This window comes from Battus philenor, unplaced genomic scaffold (assembly GCF_028537555.1).
Source record: "Battus philenor isolate CCGP_79_NKW_IND1 unplaced genomic scaffold, ilBatPhil1.0.hap1 SCAF_1, whole genome shotgun sequence".
In the NCBI taxonomy this organism is placed as follows: domain Eukaryota; kingdom Metazoa; phylum Arthropoda; class Insecta; order Lepidoptera; family Papilionidae; genus Battus; species Battus philenor.
Window position 1 is genome coordinate 1,491,201 of NW_027181661.1, and position 15,375 is coordinate 1,506,575.

At 33.4% G+C, this 15,375-nt stretch overlaps 1 protein-coding gene across 1 annotated transcript; it reads right to left on the minus strand.

The window, feature by feature from the left end:
* Window positions 1–630: 630 nt before the first annotated feature.
* Window positions 631–14,996, minus strand: Gk1 (Glycerol kinase 1). The gene is made up of 8 exons (XM_068772287.1): window positions 14,703–14,996; window positions 9,513–9,686; window positions 8,435–8,582; window positions 7,054–7,205; window positions 5,730–5,978; window positions 4,271–4,440; window positions 2,327–2,462; window positions 631–2,230 (listed from the first exon to the last, which is right to left on the minus strand). The coding sequence occupies exons 1-8, from the start codon at window positions 14,946–14,948 to the stop codon at window positions 1,958–1,960; spliced, it is 1,548 nt and encodes a 515-aa protein (XP_068628388.1). The 5' UTR covers window positions 14,949–14,996; the 3' UTR covers window positions 631–1,957.
* Window positions 14,997–15,375: the final 379 nt, after the last annotated feature.

The window sequence follows — 15,375 nt, forward strand, 5'->3', positions numbered from 1 at the left end:
TAACATGGATTTACAAGCGAATAACAACATGACTTTCAATGTATTTAACGTTCCTTATATTCGAGTAAAAGTTAGAAACGTTATCACCACATTCTGTTCTTTCTTGTGAAGTACTACTGCACTTGTATGTATTGTACATGTATGTACAAGTATATTTAAATAAAATTTATAACTAAATCACGCAACATATTATTAATGTGACATTATAAATCGAAACAATCTTATAATCATCCAAATATCGATTGCAGCAAAATAATTTAAAACGATACAGAAAGAATGTTCCAGAAGGTTTTAGACTCTGCAACATATGGTTTAATCATAGAACACATGCAGGATGAAAGTTATAGACATAAAAGCTTTAAAGGAACGAATGTATAGCTCAAGGTCTGTCAATTTGTGTATTATATACTATCGAAAACTCAGCAGTTTCACAAATATTAAGAAAAATCGATTTCAAAATCAAATTCCTAATATTTAAATCAATAATATTTACATCTTAATTATTCTCGGTTGATGTTGTTGCCATTAGCCAAAGGGCTTTTACAGCTTCATCGGAACTGTTGGCGATCATTGAGCGGAGGCTTGTGCCTTAGTGTGCACTTATGTATACACCTAAATGAAGACAATTACAAGAATCTATTTTCTATTCAATTATTATCACCATTTAGATATTATAATGTTTTCTTCCATTTCACATGGATTTACAAGCAAATAACCAAAAAAAATAACATCACTTTCGATGTATTTAACGTTCCTTATATTCGAATAAAGTTTAGAAACGTTATCACCACATTCTGTCTTTTCCTGTGAAGTACTACTGCACTTTTGTGCACCCAATTACTGTTTGTTGTGGAAGTTAGTCTTATAACTTTTGAATTTATATCCATGCACATATTAAACAATATATTTATTGTTTATCTTATTGATACATTCTGTATTTTTCTGTGAAGTATTACTACACTTTGTGTACATTAAATCACTACAACCCTTGTTTACCAGCAAAAAATGCTGAAAATACCTGCAGGACTAAAGCCATTATTGTTAACGTTGACCATCGTGCACCTTCTAAATGCAATATGTAAACTGATTGGCAATATGCTGTACATGAATGTACTACACGATTACCCATTCTGCTAATGCAAAACTTTTGAAATGAAAATAACGTCTGACATGTGAACCATGTACCTGAATACCCAAATGAGTTGTCAAATTCGCGATACAAAGGTTGAATATGATTGCATCTGATTTTGCGTTCATAAACGAAGATGCAAAGATAATTTTTGTTCACCGTTTTAGTGATGGATGGTAAGCAGACAGCGATATTATTAGCTTTAGATTTAATCTCAAAATCATCCTTGTAACTCCACAGCTTATAATATCACTAGTGTTTCCTACCATCAACAGCAAAACTGTGAACATAAATTATCTCAGCATCTTTGTTTATAAACGCAAACTCAGGCGCAATCATATTGAAACTTTGCATAGCAAATTAGATAAATAATTTGGGTATTTAGGAACATGGGACACGTGTTAGACTTAATCTTCATTACATAAGTTTCGCATGAGCAGAATGATTAATCGGGCAGTGCATTTATAAACAACATATTGCCCCTCAGTCTACATATTGCATTTAAAATGCACACGACGGTCAATTTTAACAACAATGTCTTTTAGCCTACAGATTTTTTCAACACCTTTAGCTGACAGACAAGTGGTGCAGCTTTTTAATGCACACAAAGCACAGGAATACCTTCAATAAAAATTTCCGATCCTAAATAGAGTCAATCCACAATCAAACATTGAGGTTATGTCAACACAAGTAATTGGTTTGTAAATAAAATAATAAAATATCTATTATTCGATAAATATGTCTATGGAAAAACGGAAGTGTTAATCCTTTCTTATCATTTTCTAAAAATAAATATAATCACAAAAATGTATGTCAAACTTGGAGACGCTAATTCTGATCCCACCCTAGGGATCTATCTACAGCCATTCTCCACTGTTTGTACCTCATGTCCCGTTCGTCCTCTGTGATCCGTGGGGTGTAGGTGATGCCGCTTGTCATCGGTATCGGAGTCCCATGGTTGGCACCACCGACGCCCCAATATGCAACTAGCGCTGCGCCGAGTGCAGTGCTTTCGGCGAATCCCGCTTTGATTACATTTATGCCAATCAAATCCGCCTGCATCTGCATGACTAGCGAATTTGACGTCATGCCGCCGTCGACCTGAAATAAGAGCAAGAGTTTATGAGATCCAGTACATCCTAAGTTTCTTCAAAATATTTACAAGAAGCCTCAACTAAGAGAAATAAAAACGCTTACCTTAAGCAACTGCAGTGGAATCCCACAGTCCTCGTTCATAGCGTCTAGAATATCTCGCACTTGGTAACAAACCGCTTCTAGGGCAGCCTTTATAATGTGATTGGAGTTTGTGTCTTCAGTAATTCCGCAAATCACTCTGAAAAATTTTAAGTAAATACTTTTGAGATGTAACTTCTTAGCAGTGTGTCGCTATGATGCTCTGTTATGTTGACTTTCACTTTCATCAACCAAGCACTTTGTGGGTAAGTGTACCAAATCGTAATTAAGTTTTCTTTGTAAAAATGTTTTTTTTTTACGAACTTTCTTCTACATACATAACAAGTTGTGGTGCAATAACTTTATTGGGAAGGGGCTGCAATACTGACCCTCCTATTTCACCATCTTTCAATGTGGACCTGTATTTTGGATTATCCCTGAATAAGCGCCTTAAAACTTGCAATATGATATAATAATAAATATGTCCAACAGACTGACATGGATCACACTTGCCTCAGAAAAAAGTCAGAAACAAAAAAAGAGAAAAAATTGAATTATTGGACAAATAATCATGTCTAGTAAATATTTCTTAACCATTTCTTAACATTTTAACAGCCGAGCGTTTTAAAACGCGCCTTGCCTGGTTCACCGGCGATTTTTGCCAATATTGCAAAATGTATAAAATGAAAAGAACTATCTGTGATGAATCTATAATAATTTTTTATTTACACTATTTGACTTGTCTATTTTAGGATAAAAATAATAAAAAAACATATCTAAATTACTTTTTAATTTAGAAATATACTTATAAAAAGGTGGTTAAATGAAAAAAAAAGTCAAACATGTTCTTTGCTTGTAATTTGTGTTTAGTTTGTGTAATCCTTGCGTGTATGAAACATTTTAAAGCAAGGATGGTTACATAAAGCCACATTGCAGTCTGGGCAGTATAATAAATATAGTTTCTTTGAGTCCTCATTTGCCAGTTATTTTCTTAGAATGTCTGCACAAACTTTACACACTCTTGCCACTTTCTCTTTTTTTTCGGTATCCTTTCGAGAAAGTGCCTTCCTACTAGTCTGGTACTGCTGCCTACATGGTGTGGGCTATGCAAGGGTCCTGGTTTAGCATCTGGTGTAGTTTGCAGCAGCTGGTCACCACATTCCATCAGGAACTGCGAGAATCGCGGGCGGCGGCGTTGATGCATTGATTTATTGTAAATGACATAAGCGTTTACCATTGCTCTTACTACCAAGTTGAAAAACATCTTTTTCCACTACTTCATGCTCTTTTTAATCAAGGAGTAGTAAGACACATACTGGGCGTTCAGATCTATACCGACTTTGTGGCTCACGCGATAGCGGCGTGGGCGCACTGGCGGGGCGCACCAATTGATCGCCGCTTGTCCCACTCACACCAAGCAACCCACCTCGGTGAATCAAGCACGTGTAAGTAAAGCATCACACTCCTTCGAAAATACACGCGGAACACGGATCAAAGACGTCGTTTTAAAATAAACATTTATAAAGTTAGACGCATACTAAAGATGTGATCAGCATCCTGAGATAATCAACCTGGGACATACACAGCGCGTGATCGACTGTTAAAGTGTTAAAGATAGGCAGTGGACTTAGCACATCTTATATGCAGCAGTAACTTATTCCACAATTGAACAGCCTTTGTAGTAAAAGATTAAGCCATAATCGAAGAAGAATGCATCAGAATTATTAAAAGTATATCCTTTAACTAAAATTACCTACATAGGAACGCATTGGTGCTAGGGGAACAATTGGCGGAAGAAACTCGAGCAATGCATCTGTGATTTCCTTCTAGCTCTTCTTGTTTCTAGGTAAAACATCATTGCCTGCTTCCTATTGCACCTAATTCTCTACCAAAATAATTCTCTACCAAACCAGACAGAAATGCTAAGTTCTTGCAGTAATGGATTTAATAACATATCACTAGCCTCACCCTCTGGCATCTTGTCTCCAATGGGGTGCATACAACCCGCTGAACGCCGGAACGAAGACCACACTGCCATTGTCGGTTGCTTTCTCAGCAAGTCCTTGGGAATCCTTTGCGTTTTCCAAAAGGCCTATGTTATCCCTGAGCCATCCTAAAGCAGCTCCCGCAACTGCCACCTGAAATTAAAAATGTGTTTGACTTAAAGAATGGGTTTGTATTAGCATATTAATGTTCATGCAGTCACACGTATTTGTGTGCGAGTGTACATGAAGGTATGAGGTGTACACATATGTGCATACAAAGTCCAGTGGGTGTTGTATGTTTCGCACATAGTTTGTTCATACTCTATCCAATACTAAACAGCAAGAGTAAATGTCACTGTCAACTTCGTACCTAGTACCGTGTATAACGCAAGTCATTCAGAAGAAAAGAAGAAGAGATTTATGATTTAGCCACGTGCCTACTTATTACATGTGAACTCATTTAGTAAACAGTGCACCTGGGCATGAGGGTGTTCCCTCATTCTTGTTGTTGCTTTTTTTCTTTACACCAACATCTTGCACCCACATATTTTATTATAATTAAACCCTCTCGCAATTAGACTATGTCAATTTAATACATATCTAAATTAAGGAATGCATGTTAAACTGTTACCCAAGGACATTCCTTTTACCTTGTTATTATTATTGTTAAATCATAGTGTATCTCTAATAATCCTTTTTTTAAAATGGCTTTTTAAGTCCAGTAACATATAAGATATAGATATAATAGCTGGTGGGACTGTACGAGGTGTGTATTATAGGACGACTATTGCATTAGACATTTACTTAACGCATTCCATGCACAGACGTCTTGTCCTTTGCGAACATTTCAAAAACTTTATTTGCTCTATCATCTCTTTTCTTTGCATATTTATTTAGCTGTCTTGATTCAATGTCATGATGGCAGATTCATTGTTTTGGACAGTTTTTGAGATCTATTCAGTGACCTTATCTACTCACTCCTAGTTTTCAATGCAACTTTTTTCTTACTTATAACTAACTTTATCAGACAAGCCAATAACTTAAAGACAGTACAAAGTCAGTTGAAGTAACTATTATTCAAGAAAAACAGTACTTATAAAAACTTAATGCTTGATATTATCAACCTAATGGCTGTTGAAACAGGCTTCCCCTTTCATATATGAAATAATTGACATTAAATTTCTTGTATTTTAACATCCTAATATAGTGTAAATGTTGTTGAGTACAGTATAAATGTATAATTTTAAATCATATAGCATGAGATCATAGAAAACTGGAAGATGTAAAGTAAGTAAAACTGATTCTAATTTCTTTGAAATTGGTCACTCTGAGAATTTTCTTCATAATTTACATACTAGTAATCACAAATACAAAAAGTTTACTCTTGGAAATAAAAGTCAAAAATAACAATTATATAAAAAAATCATATTAAAGAAACATACCGAGCCTTCCAAGGCATAACATGGTTGACTTTTGCTTCCCAACTGGTAAGCCACTGTCGTCAGTAACCCACGACTCGAGTTCACGCGAATATCTCCCGTATTGTAAAGCACAAAACATCCAGTTCCATATGTAGCCTTTGCTTGACCCTTCTGCAAGCACATCTGTCCAACTAAAGCCGCTTGTTGGTCTCCTAGGCATCCTGATATTGGAATATCTTTCAATGGTCCATTTTTAATGTAGCCATATATCTGAAACAATATTAATAAATTAATAATTTCTTCCATCTTCATGTAAATTGCACATATACATTTACTCAGACTTTAGATTGTCCCTGCCGCTGGCTTGGAATGCTAATCGGCAAATAGCCAGGCAGAAACTCATCAATTTAAAATTTTAAAAAAAGCTCTTAATAATTATAACTATAAATCACACTTCTAAATCAAATTTAACAATATTTTATGTGTACATTATGTCCATCATATAAATAAACTCAACAAACCAAGTTTAACACATTTCATGCAACTAAAAACTCTTGAAGGCTATTATAAGATTTATTTCATAATATACTTAAAATTTAAAACCTAAGAAAAGGAATGTCTAACATGTTTCGTGAACTTTATTATGCAAGCATACACTCAAAGTCATGTTAAATTCAAATATCTTGTCAACTTTCAAGCTACATACCAGAAATGTTTTGTTAAAATTTTTAGTTTAGTTTATGAATATTTTTAAACATGAAAATAACATGATTTGCATCAAACTTTAAACTCCAGAGACTATTTATTACTGGAACAAGATCAACTTCTACCACATGATTAAAAGTTCATTGATAACTTTTACATATGGAATGAATTATCATGTTTTGTTCTGTTGCACCTCCTTTGTACTTAACATACACTAAGTTTATGGGTAGTGAGGCATGGAGATAATTAGTTCAAAGCATTTTGTCAAATCTTCTATATGTCCAGCCTGTGGTTAAAATCTTGAACGGACAGTCTGCCCTGACACAAGCAAACACAAACTGACTATTTTGCAAATTTGCACAAATCACTTACTGTTATAAGGCACCTTTTTTGTGTTATTGTGTGCACAGGTGTATATATCTACCACACAGCTAGTTTACACTTTTATATTTTCATATATTATCTTTAAATTATACAAAACACTAATTCATGTGAATAGGTCAATTTACTGAGAAACACATTATGGTAATCGAAATCTATGTAAAATCTTTTTCAATTTTATTTGATAATTGCAATTGGTTAAACCAAAACCTTTGCCATAATTAATATGTAACCAAATCAAAAGTGTATGAGTTCATACCTCTGAGCTAGACTTGATCTCCGGCAGAACCGATTTTGGCACTTCAAAGAATTTGAGCAATAACGGGTCCCATTTTAAAGTTTCAATGTTCATCATCATAGTTCTGGACGCGTTGCTGACGTCTGTGACATGTTTCCCACCGTTGGGACCACCTGAAATTAGCATTAAAATAAACTTACTTTAAAAAATAAACACTAATTAATTGATGATCAGTTATAGATGCTTCATAGAGGTAAATATGTAGCATGGTTAAGATGGCAGATAGCCACTTGGACCTTAAGGTTCTAGAATGGAGACCACTACAATAGAGAAATTAAAATTAATGATTGTAAGTATCTGCCCCTGCATGGGAAATGCTACTATTACCTTCTTCTTTTATAAAATTATGAAAAAAAAACCTAAATTTGTAATGCAATTCAGCTAACTCCTGGTACCATAGGGTACTCTGACCTCATGATTTGAAATCAGATATGAAAGACTGTGTAAGGTTGGTAACCAGGCTCATGCACATGTGAATGCTAATGGAGAATGATTTATTTTGCACATATTTCATCAGAGTACGTTGATTAAAACAGAAGTTTGACCTGATGGCATGGAACTCCAAACTAAATCAACAATAAACTCATATTTACTTATATACAAAATAATCCCAAAATCAGTATGTTTGTGTACTATCGCTAAGTGTTAACAATTCCAAATTTAATTGTCCAAAGACTGCAAAATAGTATCTTAATAACTATATCAAACACACCATGGTTTATTGCAAGCACAAAGATCCATGAAGCAGTAAATATAATAACTGTAAAGTTAAAAGTATCACTGAGTATAATCAGCTACTCTAAATGACTTAAACACCAGGACATACAAAAACTTGGTCACAGGCGAAAGTATATCCTGATGAACGTATAGTCTGGACTGACAGCATAAAAACACAAAAAAAAATTACTGTAAAAGATTTATTTGATCTGTAGGTAAAACAAATATGTAATATATTTGTAGATTAAATATCATTATTATTAAACTGTATGACATTTACTGCTGGACAGCCACATAAAGCCATGTGCTTATTAATAAGATCCAGTTGGAAGCAACCTGCATCCATCAGAGGACAGACTGTCTTAGTTTTGTGTGGAAATCCTTGACTTTATGTGGTCCGCATGTCTCTAGTCCAGAACGTTGAGAACCTGGCCATCTGTTATGTGCAGTATATGACCTGGCGCTTTAACCCACCAATCCAGTGAGCAAAATAACTTACTTTTGTCTATGGATGTGAAAACTTGTTAATTTTAAATCATTTAATTGACATGTTATTTTTTTCAAATTGATTCCTTCACCAGATTAAATTTATTTAAAATAAAGGCTTGTTATTACTAATAATTACCTGTCAGATTCCAAATAATCCAAGAGTCAACAGTCCCAAAGCAGCATGATCCATTTTTCATAGCCCTGCTAACTACGTCCACCTTTTCTGACAGCCATCTCAGTTTCAACGCACTGAAGTAAGGTGATAAAGGGAGACCGCACAGTGGCTAAAATGATGTTAAAGAAACAAGAAGTAAAATTAATGCATTATTTGTCCAAAATAATATAATTCAAATAGAAATTCATTGTGGACATCACCTGTCCCGTTGCAAGAATTTCTACTATTTATTATCATTACAGACTCGATGAAGAAAAACATTGAAAGAAAAATTAATGTACAGGGTCAGAAAATAATAACAAAGAAATTTAGCTAACAGCCACATACTCAATGACCTATGGAGAGTGCTACGCAAGTTTAAGCAAATCCAGAGGATTTATAAATTGTGGCAGTGAGCACTCCACAAAGCACAGAGGACAGATCACCGCTGGGGCTTTGAAGCTTACACTTGTCGATCTCTATTCTCGAAGAGTAGAGATGCACAGACAAGTATGCACAGTAGATGTCCCCCCAACAAGAACAAACAATCTCAGTAAGACAATTTGAAGGTACTGGACACAGGAAGTCCTCTAACCAGTCTTATCAGTCCATGAAGTGCTCAATTAACCGGTTCCACCAATGCTGATTGACAGGCACAATGGTGCTGCGGTAAGTACTTAATATGCAGCATTGACATTAGGATTATTACATAGTAGTGATATAACATTTGATCGACAGACATCACAAAAGTGACATTTGGCTGCAGATCAAACAATTTAGTGAAAATATTTATTAAGATTAAATTATACAATGAGAGATTCTGTTTATTCCACTAAAGGGCAATGAATATTGGTGCAACAAATGTAAAGTCTAGGTCTTTCAAAGCCTATTAAAAACAGGTTTTTGTAACTTTTATTTATTATAAATTAAATCAATCAAAAATGTGGTATTTTTGTATTAAGGTAGGCAAAAAAATATACCAAAATTATAGTTGTGAATATAAATAAAAGGTTATGGATAAAAGTATAAAGCAATATTTAAAAAAACAAAAAAAAATTACTTTTAAATAGTTCTTATTCCTAGTTTTGTTCGGAACTGAGTCTAACAACTTATCTACTGTGCTTGTTGTTCTCATGTCCAGCCAAACTATCGCATTGTGGAGTGGTTTTCCTGTGGTCTTGTCCCATACAATCGTGGTCTCCCTTTGATTTGTTACACCAACCGCTACTATATCCTGCAAAAAAATAATAATCGAATAAAAAAAACATGAAATATCAATGTCCAAACATATAGCCCACTAGTTATATCTAAATTATTTAACATACGTTAATACATTTTCTATTGTATGTAATATGAAAAATTAAAAGGATGATCGATAAGCCGGGAGAAAAAGTTCCTACGATTCATAAACTTAGGCCGGTTTTTTCTTAAATTTTTACTTCAATCTAATTCTTCCTCGAGGGAAAATCTTCTAAAGTTCACGCTCCATATTACTGGCCATTGCGGTCACAATAATTTTATATAAAATCATTGTTAAGCCTTCGAATTTGAATCTAATAGGAGGCGGGAATTGGCTTATCGCCCCAGCACGTGTTCGATCTTCCTTCAATGCAATATACCCGATTAGGATTACGAAAGTAAAATGTTAGCCGTGACTATATCCTCCTAATAAAATATGCCGTTGACATCCCACACACAGCACCACTTTTTAAGTTAACAGGTGTTTTGCCATTGTCACATCCATCACTTTTTCTAAAATGGTGTCCATTATATCCGTAAGAGCGCCTAAATCGACATGCATCTTTACCTTTAAAATTTCCGGATTTAATACGCCCAAATCAACTTTGCGCTCAATTACACTGTATTATTTTAACGAAACTATTATTCGCGGCCTAAACTTATCTAATTTTAAAGTACTATATTACATGTGGTTTTTTATTCTCAGACTCACTTGGAAGAAGAAATGCAAATGGAGCCTGTTGCACGCACCCGTTTTTTTTTTTTGAAAATGAAACTTTTAAAATGTACTGAAAACAAGCGAGAAAGGGACAGTGTAGCCATAGACATTTTATGACAGATTATATATACTATTTTCTAAACGACTTTTTCGGAACGTTTAAATTTTTCTATTTTTATTACTATCATGTTTATGAATAATTATCGATTTAACAAGAATTCAAAAAATAGAAAAAAAAACTTACACCCCAATTACAAACTTAAGGGGCACACCTAGTGTGAAATTTTCAAAAAATCATTTTTTTTTATTTTCATATTTCGATAGGTTATACCTTTAAAAATAACATACTAAAATTTTGAATCGATATCTTAAATAGTTTTTGAGTTACAGCCATTTAAAAGAGTAGCCGCTCGGCAGTTAGGTAGTTGCATTGGCTACGGGACATACCTGGCCATACTGTTCGGAGTCTACCGTCTTTTCCAACCTTTGCAAATAGGATTCAGGTTTCTATTGTGAGCCTCCAGGTATCAGCAATTTAGTGATGTGCAAAACTTGTCACAAGGAAATTACTTTTAATCAAGCAAGTCCAAGAGGCCTGGGGCTTAAAATAGCAATCATTTGTGAATGTGGTAATTCGTACATTAATTCTGGACCAAAGGTCGATAATGCACTGAAATAAGCAGACGTCTTGTTGCTGTGATGCGTCTTTTGGACGTCGGAATAAATGGGATCAATCTTTTGTGCGGACTTATGGATCTAGCAAGCAAATTTTACCATCAAACTTTTGATGGATGTTTTAAAAATTTGTGGACAGCTTCTTCAGCTCAACAAGCCCTTTTTGAGGAAGAGGAAGGTGAAATATATGGGCCTAGAATAGCAGATTAGCTGTAAGTATGACTTTAATCCATTTATAACAGTGAAAACGATCATTTTATCTTAAAACACGTTTTTCTCGAAACAGCATTTTTCGAATTTGCCGGAGTGATTACTCGGAGACAAATGATCCGATCGCTATCAAATTTTTTTCACATCTTCTCTATATAGTTCTCTATACGATGACCCTCCAGTTTTTTGATCTGATCAAAAATCGGATTTTGATAGGCCAAAAACCACCAAAATTTTGGTTAAAATTTAACTTTTTTTTTCAACATGCCGCCATTTTGTCAATTTTTGATTTTTTGATTCGTCCGAGGGTCATCGTACAGACAATATGTTTTAGTTTAACGAGAATTTTTTTTTAGGTTTTATCAACGGAGAAGGCTGCAATCATTCCAGCAGTGGAGGACCTTTTTTTTTTGGCGCCGCCGGAGATCGCGTGTTATTTCAAAAATATATTATTCCAAAAATTATACTGTGTATTATCAAAACATGTATAAATATACCCTCAAAATTTTAAAACGATTAATCCACTAGTTTTTTTTTTTAATTCCCAAAAATCGCCTTTTTTTCTGGCTGTCACACTAGGTGTGCCCCTTAACATTGTAACGGCCTCTGGTGTTAGCAGACGACAAAACGAGAATTTTTATCTTAGAGAACATATTCTCAAATTATCTTTTACAGGAACCGCAATATTATATTTTATTAACAAAACAGTTGTGGAACCAATTGAAACAAGTTTCAATAATATTTTATTGCGTATATACAGCTGTATTATTGTATATTTTTCTATAGGGACCTCCCTACACTTGTTTTTAATGTAATAAGTGGGGCACATATGTATTTTCCACAGCGATGTTTTACATTTATTTTTTGTTTAAATTGATTCATAAAGATTTCGAGGTAATTAATAATGATAAAATGAAATTAATCGTCATAACCTCAATCTCTAACAATCCGCCACTATATAACGGTCTCTAGCAATGACAGAAGCAAAATGTCGAGAAAATGCTCGTAAATACTTTACGGTCAAAAATACGTAAGGCACAATAATTCCTAATATGATTTAATAGTTAATGCACTAGTTAAATCACTCAAATCTTCTTTCCAGAAGAAAGGTTGACAATTCATCGACAAAATTACATTTATCCATATTACTGTCTGCTTAGAATAATTTATTGTGATCACTTGTGTTGTCATCATCATATCGTTAATCCGATACACGCCCAGTGCAAGACAGGCCACCCTCAAAGACCACTATGATATCTTATCTTGCACTGCTCGCATCCCAGAGCTTAACTATTGGTCCACCTAGTCCTTGTGTATATCATGAACAATTCCAAAACTGCCCAACTTGATAGAAACTACATTCAGATTATAGTACACTACAACATTATTCAAACCAGAAGCTTTCTTAGTGGACATATTTATATTTCATATGAGCTTATATAATATATATAAACTATCCTTCTAATTTTTTGCAGTCAAAGCAATCTTTTGAATTATGTACAAATTCCATAAGTGCTTACATAATGGATGTAAATTTTAAGACAAGCTTAATACTACTACTAACATACCCATGTTAGATTATGGTCAAAACAAAGAGTATTTTATGAATAAAAAGTTATTTAACTTATAAAAACCAATAATTTATCAATAACAGGTGTAATATATGCTAACATAGTCCATTACTGTCTACCAGGGTCGTTACAATGTCAAATGAGAATAATAATAAAATATACTTCATATATCTATCGGGGAAGCTATACCTTCACTGAAATAGATATAAACAAAAAATATCTCCTAATTTTGTTTTTATGTAAACATATATACTACTGTAATAAAAAAGTTAAAAACTCTTGGAAGGCAGTTATTTTTTTTTCCTAGGTTGGTAGGACTGTCTATAACATTCGCCAAGTGTCTCTTTTTTCATATCATTTGATGCAGCCTATTTTGAAGGATGTTTTGTGTTTGAAACACTTCAAGTTGTGATTGGTTGAATTCACACTGCATTAGTTATTTGTGATGTTTTTTGCCAAAAACTTGACCAACATGGTTCTGCAACCACTATATTCACCGATTTACCTCCTAACTTCTCGCTATTCAGCGAACTCAAAAGGCCAATGCAGGGAATGTTTTGGTACAATTGAAGAGATAAAAAATGAACCAAAAGAGATCTAGAAGGCTTTACCGGAGAAAGACTAATCTGAGTGTTTCGAAGGCTGCAAAAAGTGTTTGGAAGAGTGTTTTATCAGTCAGGTACTACTTTGGTGGAGATGAAATTGATTTAGAAGAATAAATAAAGAAACTATATTTTATAATTGAATTCACTTTACTTTTTGTTCACTGTATTATACATGTAATAAAGGCTCATTAGACATTTAAACTTATGGCTGTAAGAGAATTGTATGAGGTACTAAATAAATTAAAGCTCTTTCTTTAAAAATTTAGAAATTTAGTACCCGAAAAACATAAAAATATAGTTACTATGTAATCTCCCTCATATACAAACACTCCAATCACTTAGAGAGTGTTTTGGTTGTAAGTAGCCTTTTAATACCCTAATATTATCCTATTATCATCATCAGCCAGTTGATGCCTACTGCTACGGCATATGCCTCCCCCAAAGATTACTGCAATGATCTTGCATAGCCCTACCCACATTTACCAACTATCCTTATTGTATTATTGACTTATGAGCAAATTTAGGTTATGGGATATTAATCCTCTACCATTATAAATCTTAAAACTGTAATGCAAATGCACAAACAACAATTGGGAATATTTAGAAAGAATCATCAAAATCACTATTAATTATTCCGTCAATAACTTTATATCTGTAATGACATAGAAGCAGGGATTAACAAAGATTATACTTTGATCTTCGGATCATATAATGATATCTAGTTTATAATATAAACATTTATAGATCATGATAATTGGTTATATAATCAGATGCAAATCTTTAGAAATTAAATTCATTACATACTTTGAATGTAATACAACAATAATAGTTATTGTAATATTGCAATATTTTATCAATATTTTAATGACAATATGTTAAATTATTATGTATTATTCAAGTTTTTCAATCTTGACAGCTTTAACAATTAGCAAGTATTAATAATAGTTTCAGATAAAAAAATTATTTAAAAAATTGACCTAAAATGTTGTTTTTTTTTAATATATATATGTTGGTTTCTATCTATTACACAATCAAAAGTTATTGGTACTGGACTATTTTCTATATTCTATATATGGAGTTACATAAATAATGGAATTAAATCATGCCACTCCCTAAATAGGATGAAATAATGGACTATCAAAAGAAAAGAATTTTTGAAAATCGCACTTAAATTTTTTATGAACTATATTATAGGTAAGTGTAATGAAACAAAATGGAAAAAAAAAACAGACCTTAGGGCTTCCGCCTAGTGAAACCAGTTGTTCAACTGCTTTTTCAATGCACGTCGTAACAACTTCGAGAATGTCCTGCGGATCTTGTTCCACCCATCCTTCTTGCGGAAAACGTTGTTCTAGCTCCTTTTGGTGAACAGCAACTACTTCGGAAGAATTCGCTTTAAATATAATAAATCGAGCACTAGACGTTCCTTCGTCAATTGCACCAACTAAAGGCCCAAATTTTCCAATATTCGACGACATCGCGATTTACCGTGTTTTTTTATTATCGGTCACTTTACACTTGCACAATAATCGTAATCTCTTTTAACTGCTATCTATTCTATATACAGTAATCCAAATAATAATAATTCCTATTGTCACATTCGTTACCGTGCCGTTTGACGTCTTGTTACTTTATTGCCTGTAAAAAAATTACCATCAAAATGAAAAACATTAAATGAAGTATTAATAACAAAAATAATAATATATAAGTGACGACGTCTTTAAATAATATGATTTTTTTATTATTAACGTTGCGTGTAAATCAAAATGAAAACTGAAATTTATTATAAAGATATTCATCATATATGAAACATTAAAGGAGGTGAAACCGTCCACATAAATAATAAATATTTTAACATATCCATTGTCAAATTTGTTGAACAAGAAGTGAAGTGAAAATAATGAC

Bases quoted from the DNA above. Each gene is read 5' to 3' on its own strand.
- Gk1 (XM_068772287.1), bottom strand. From the start codon at position 14,948: ATGTCGTCGAATATTGGAAAATTTGGGCCTTTAGTTGGTGCAATTGAC. The intron at 4,441-5,729 runs GTATGTTTCTTT...TTTTAATTTCAG, and splicing joins GTTATGCCTTGGAAGGCTCG to GTGGCAGTTGCGGGAGCTGC. The intron at 2,463-4,270 runs GTGAGGCTAGTG...AAAATTTTTCAG, and splicing joins TGGAGACAAGATGCCAGAGG to AGTGATTTGCGGAATTACTG.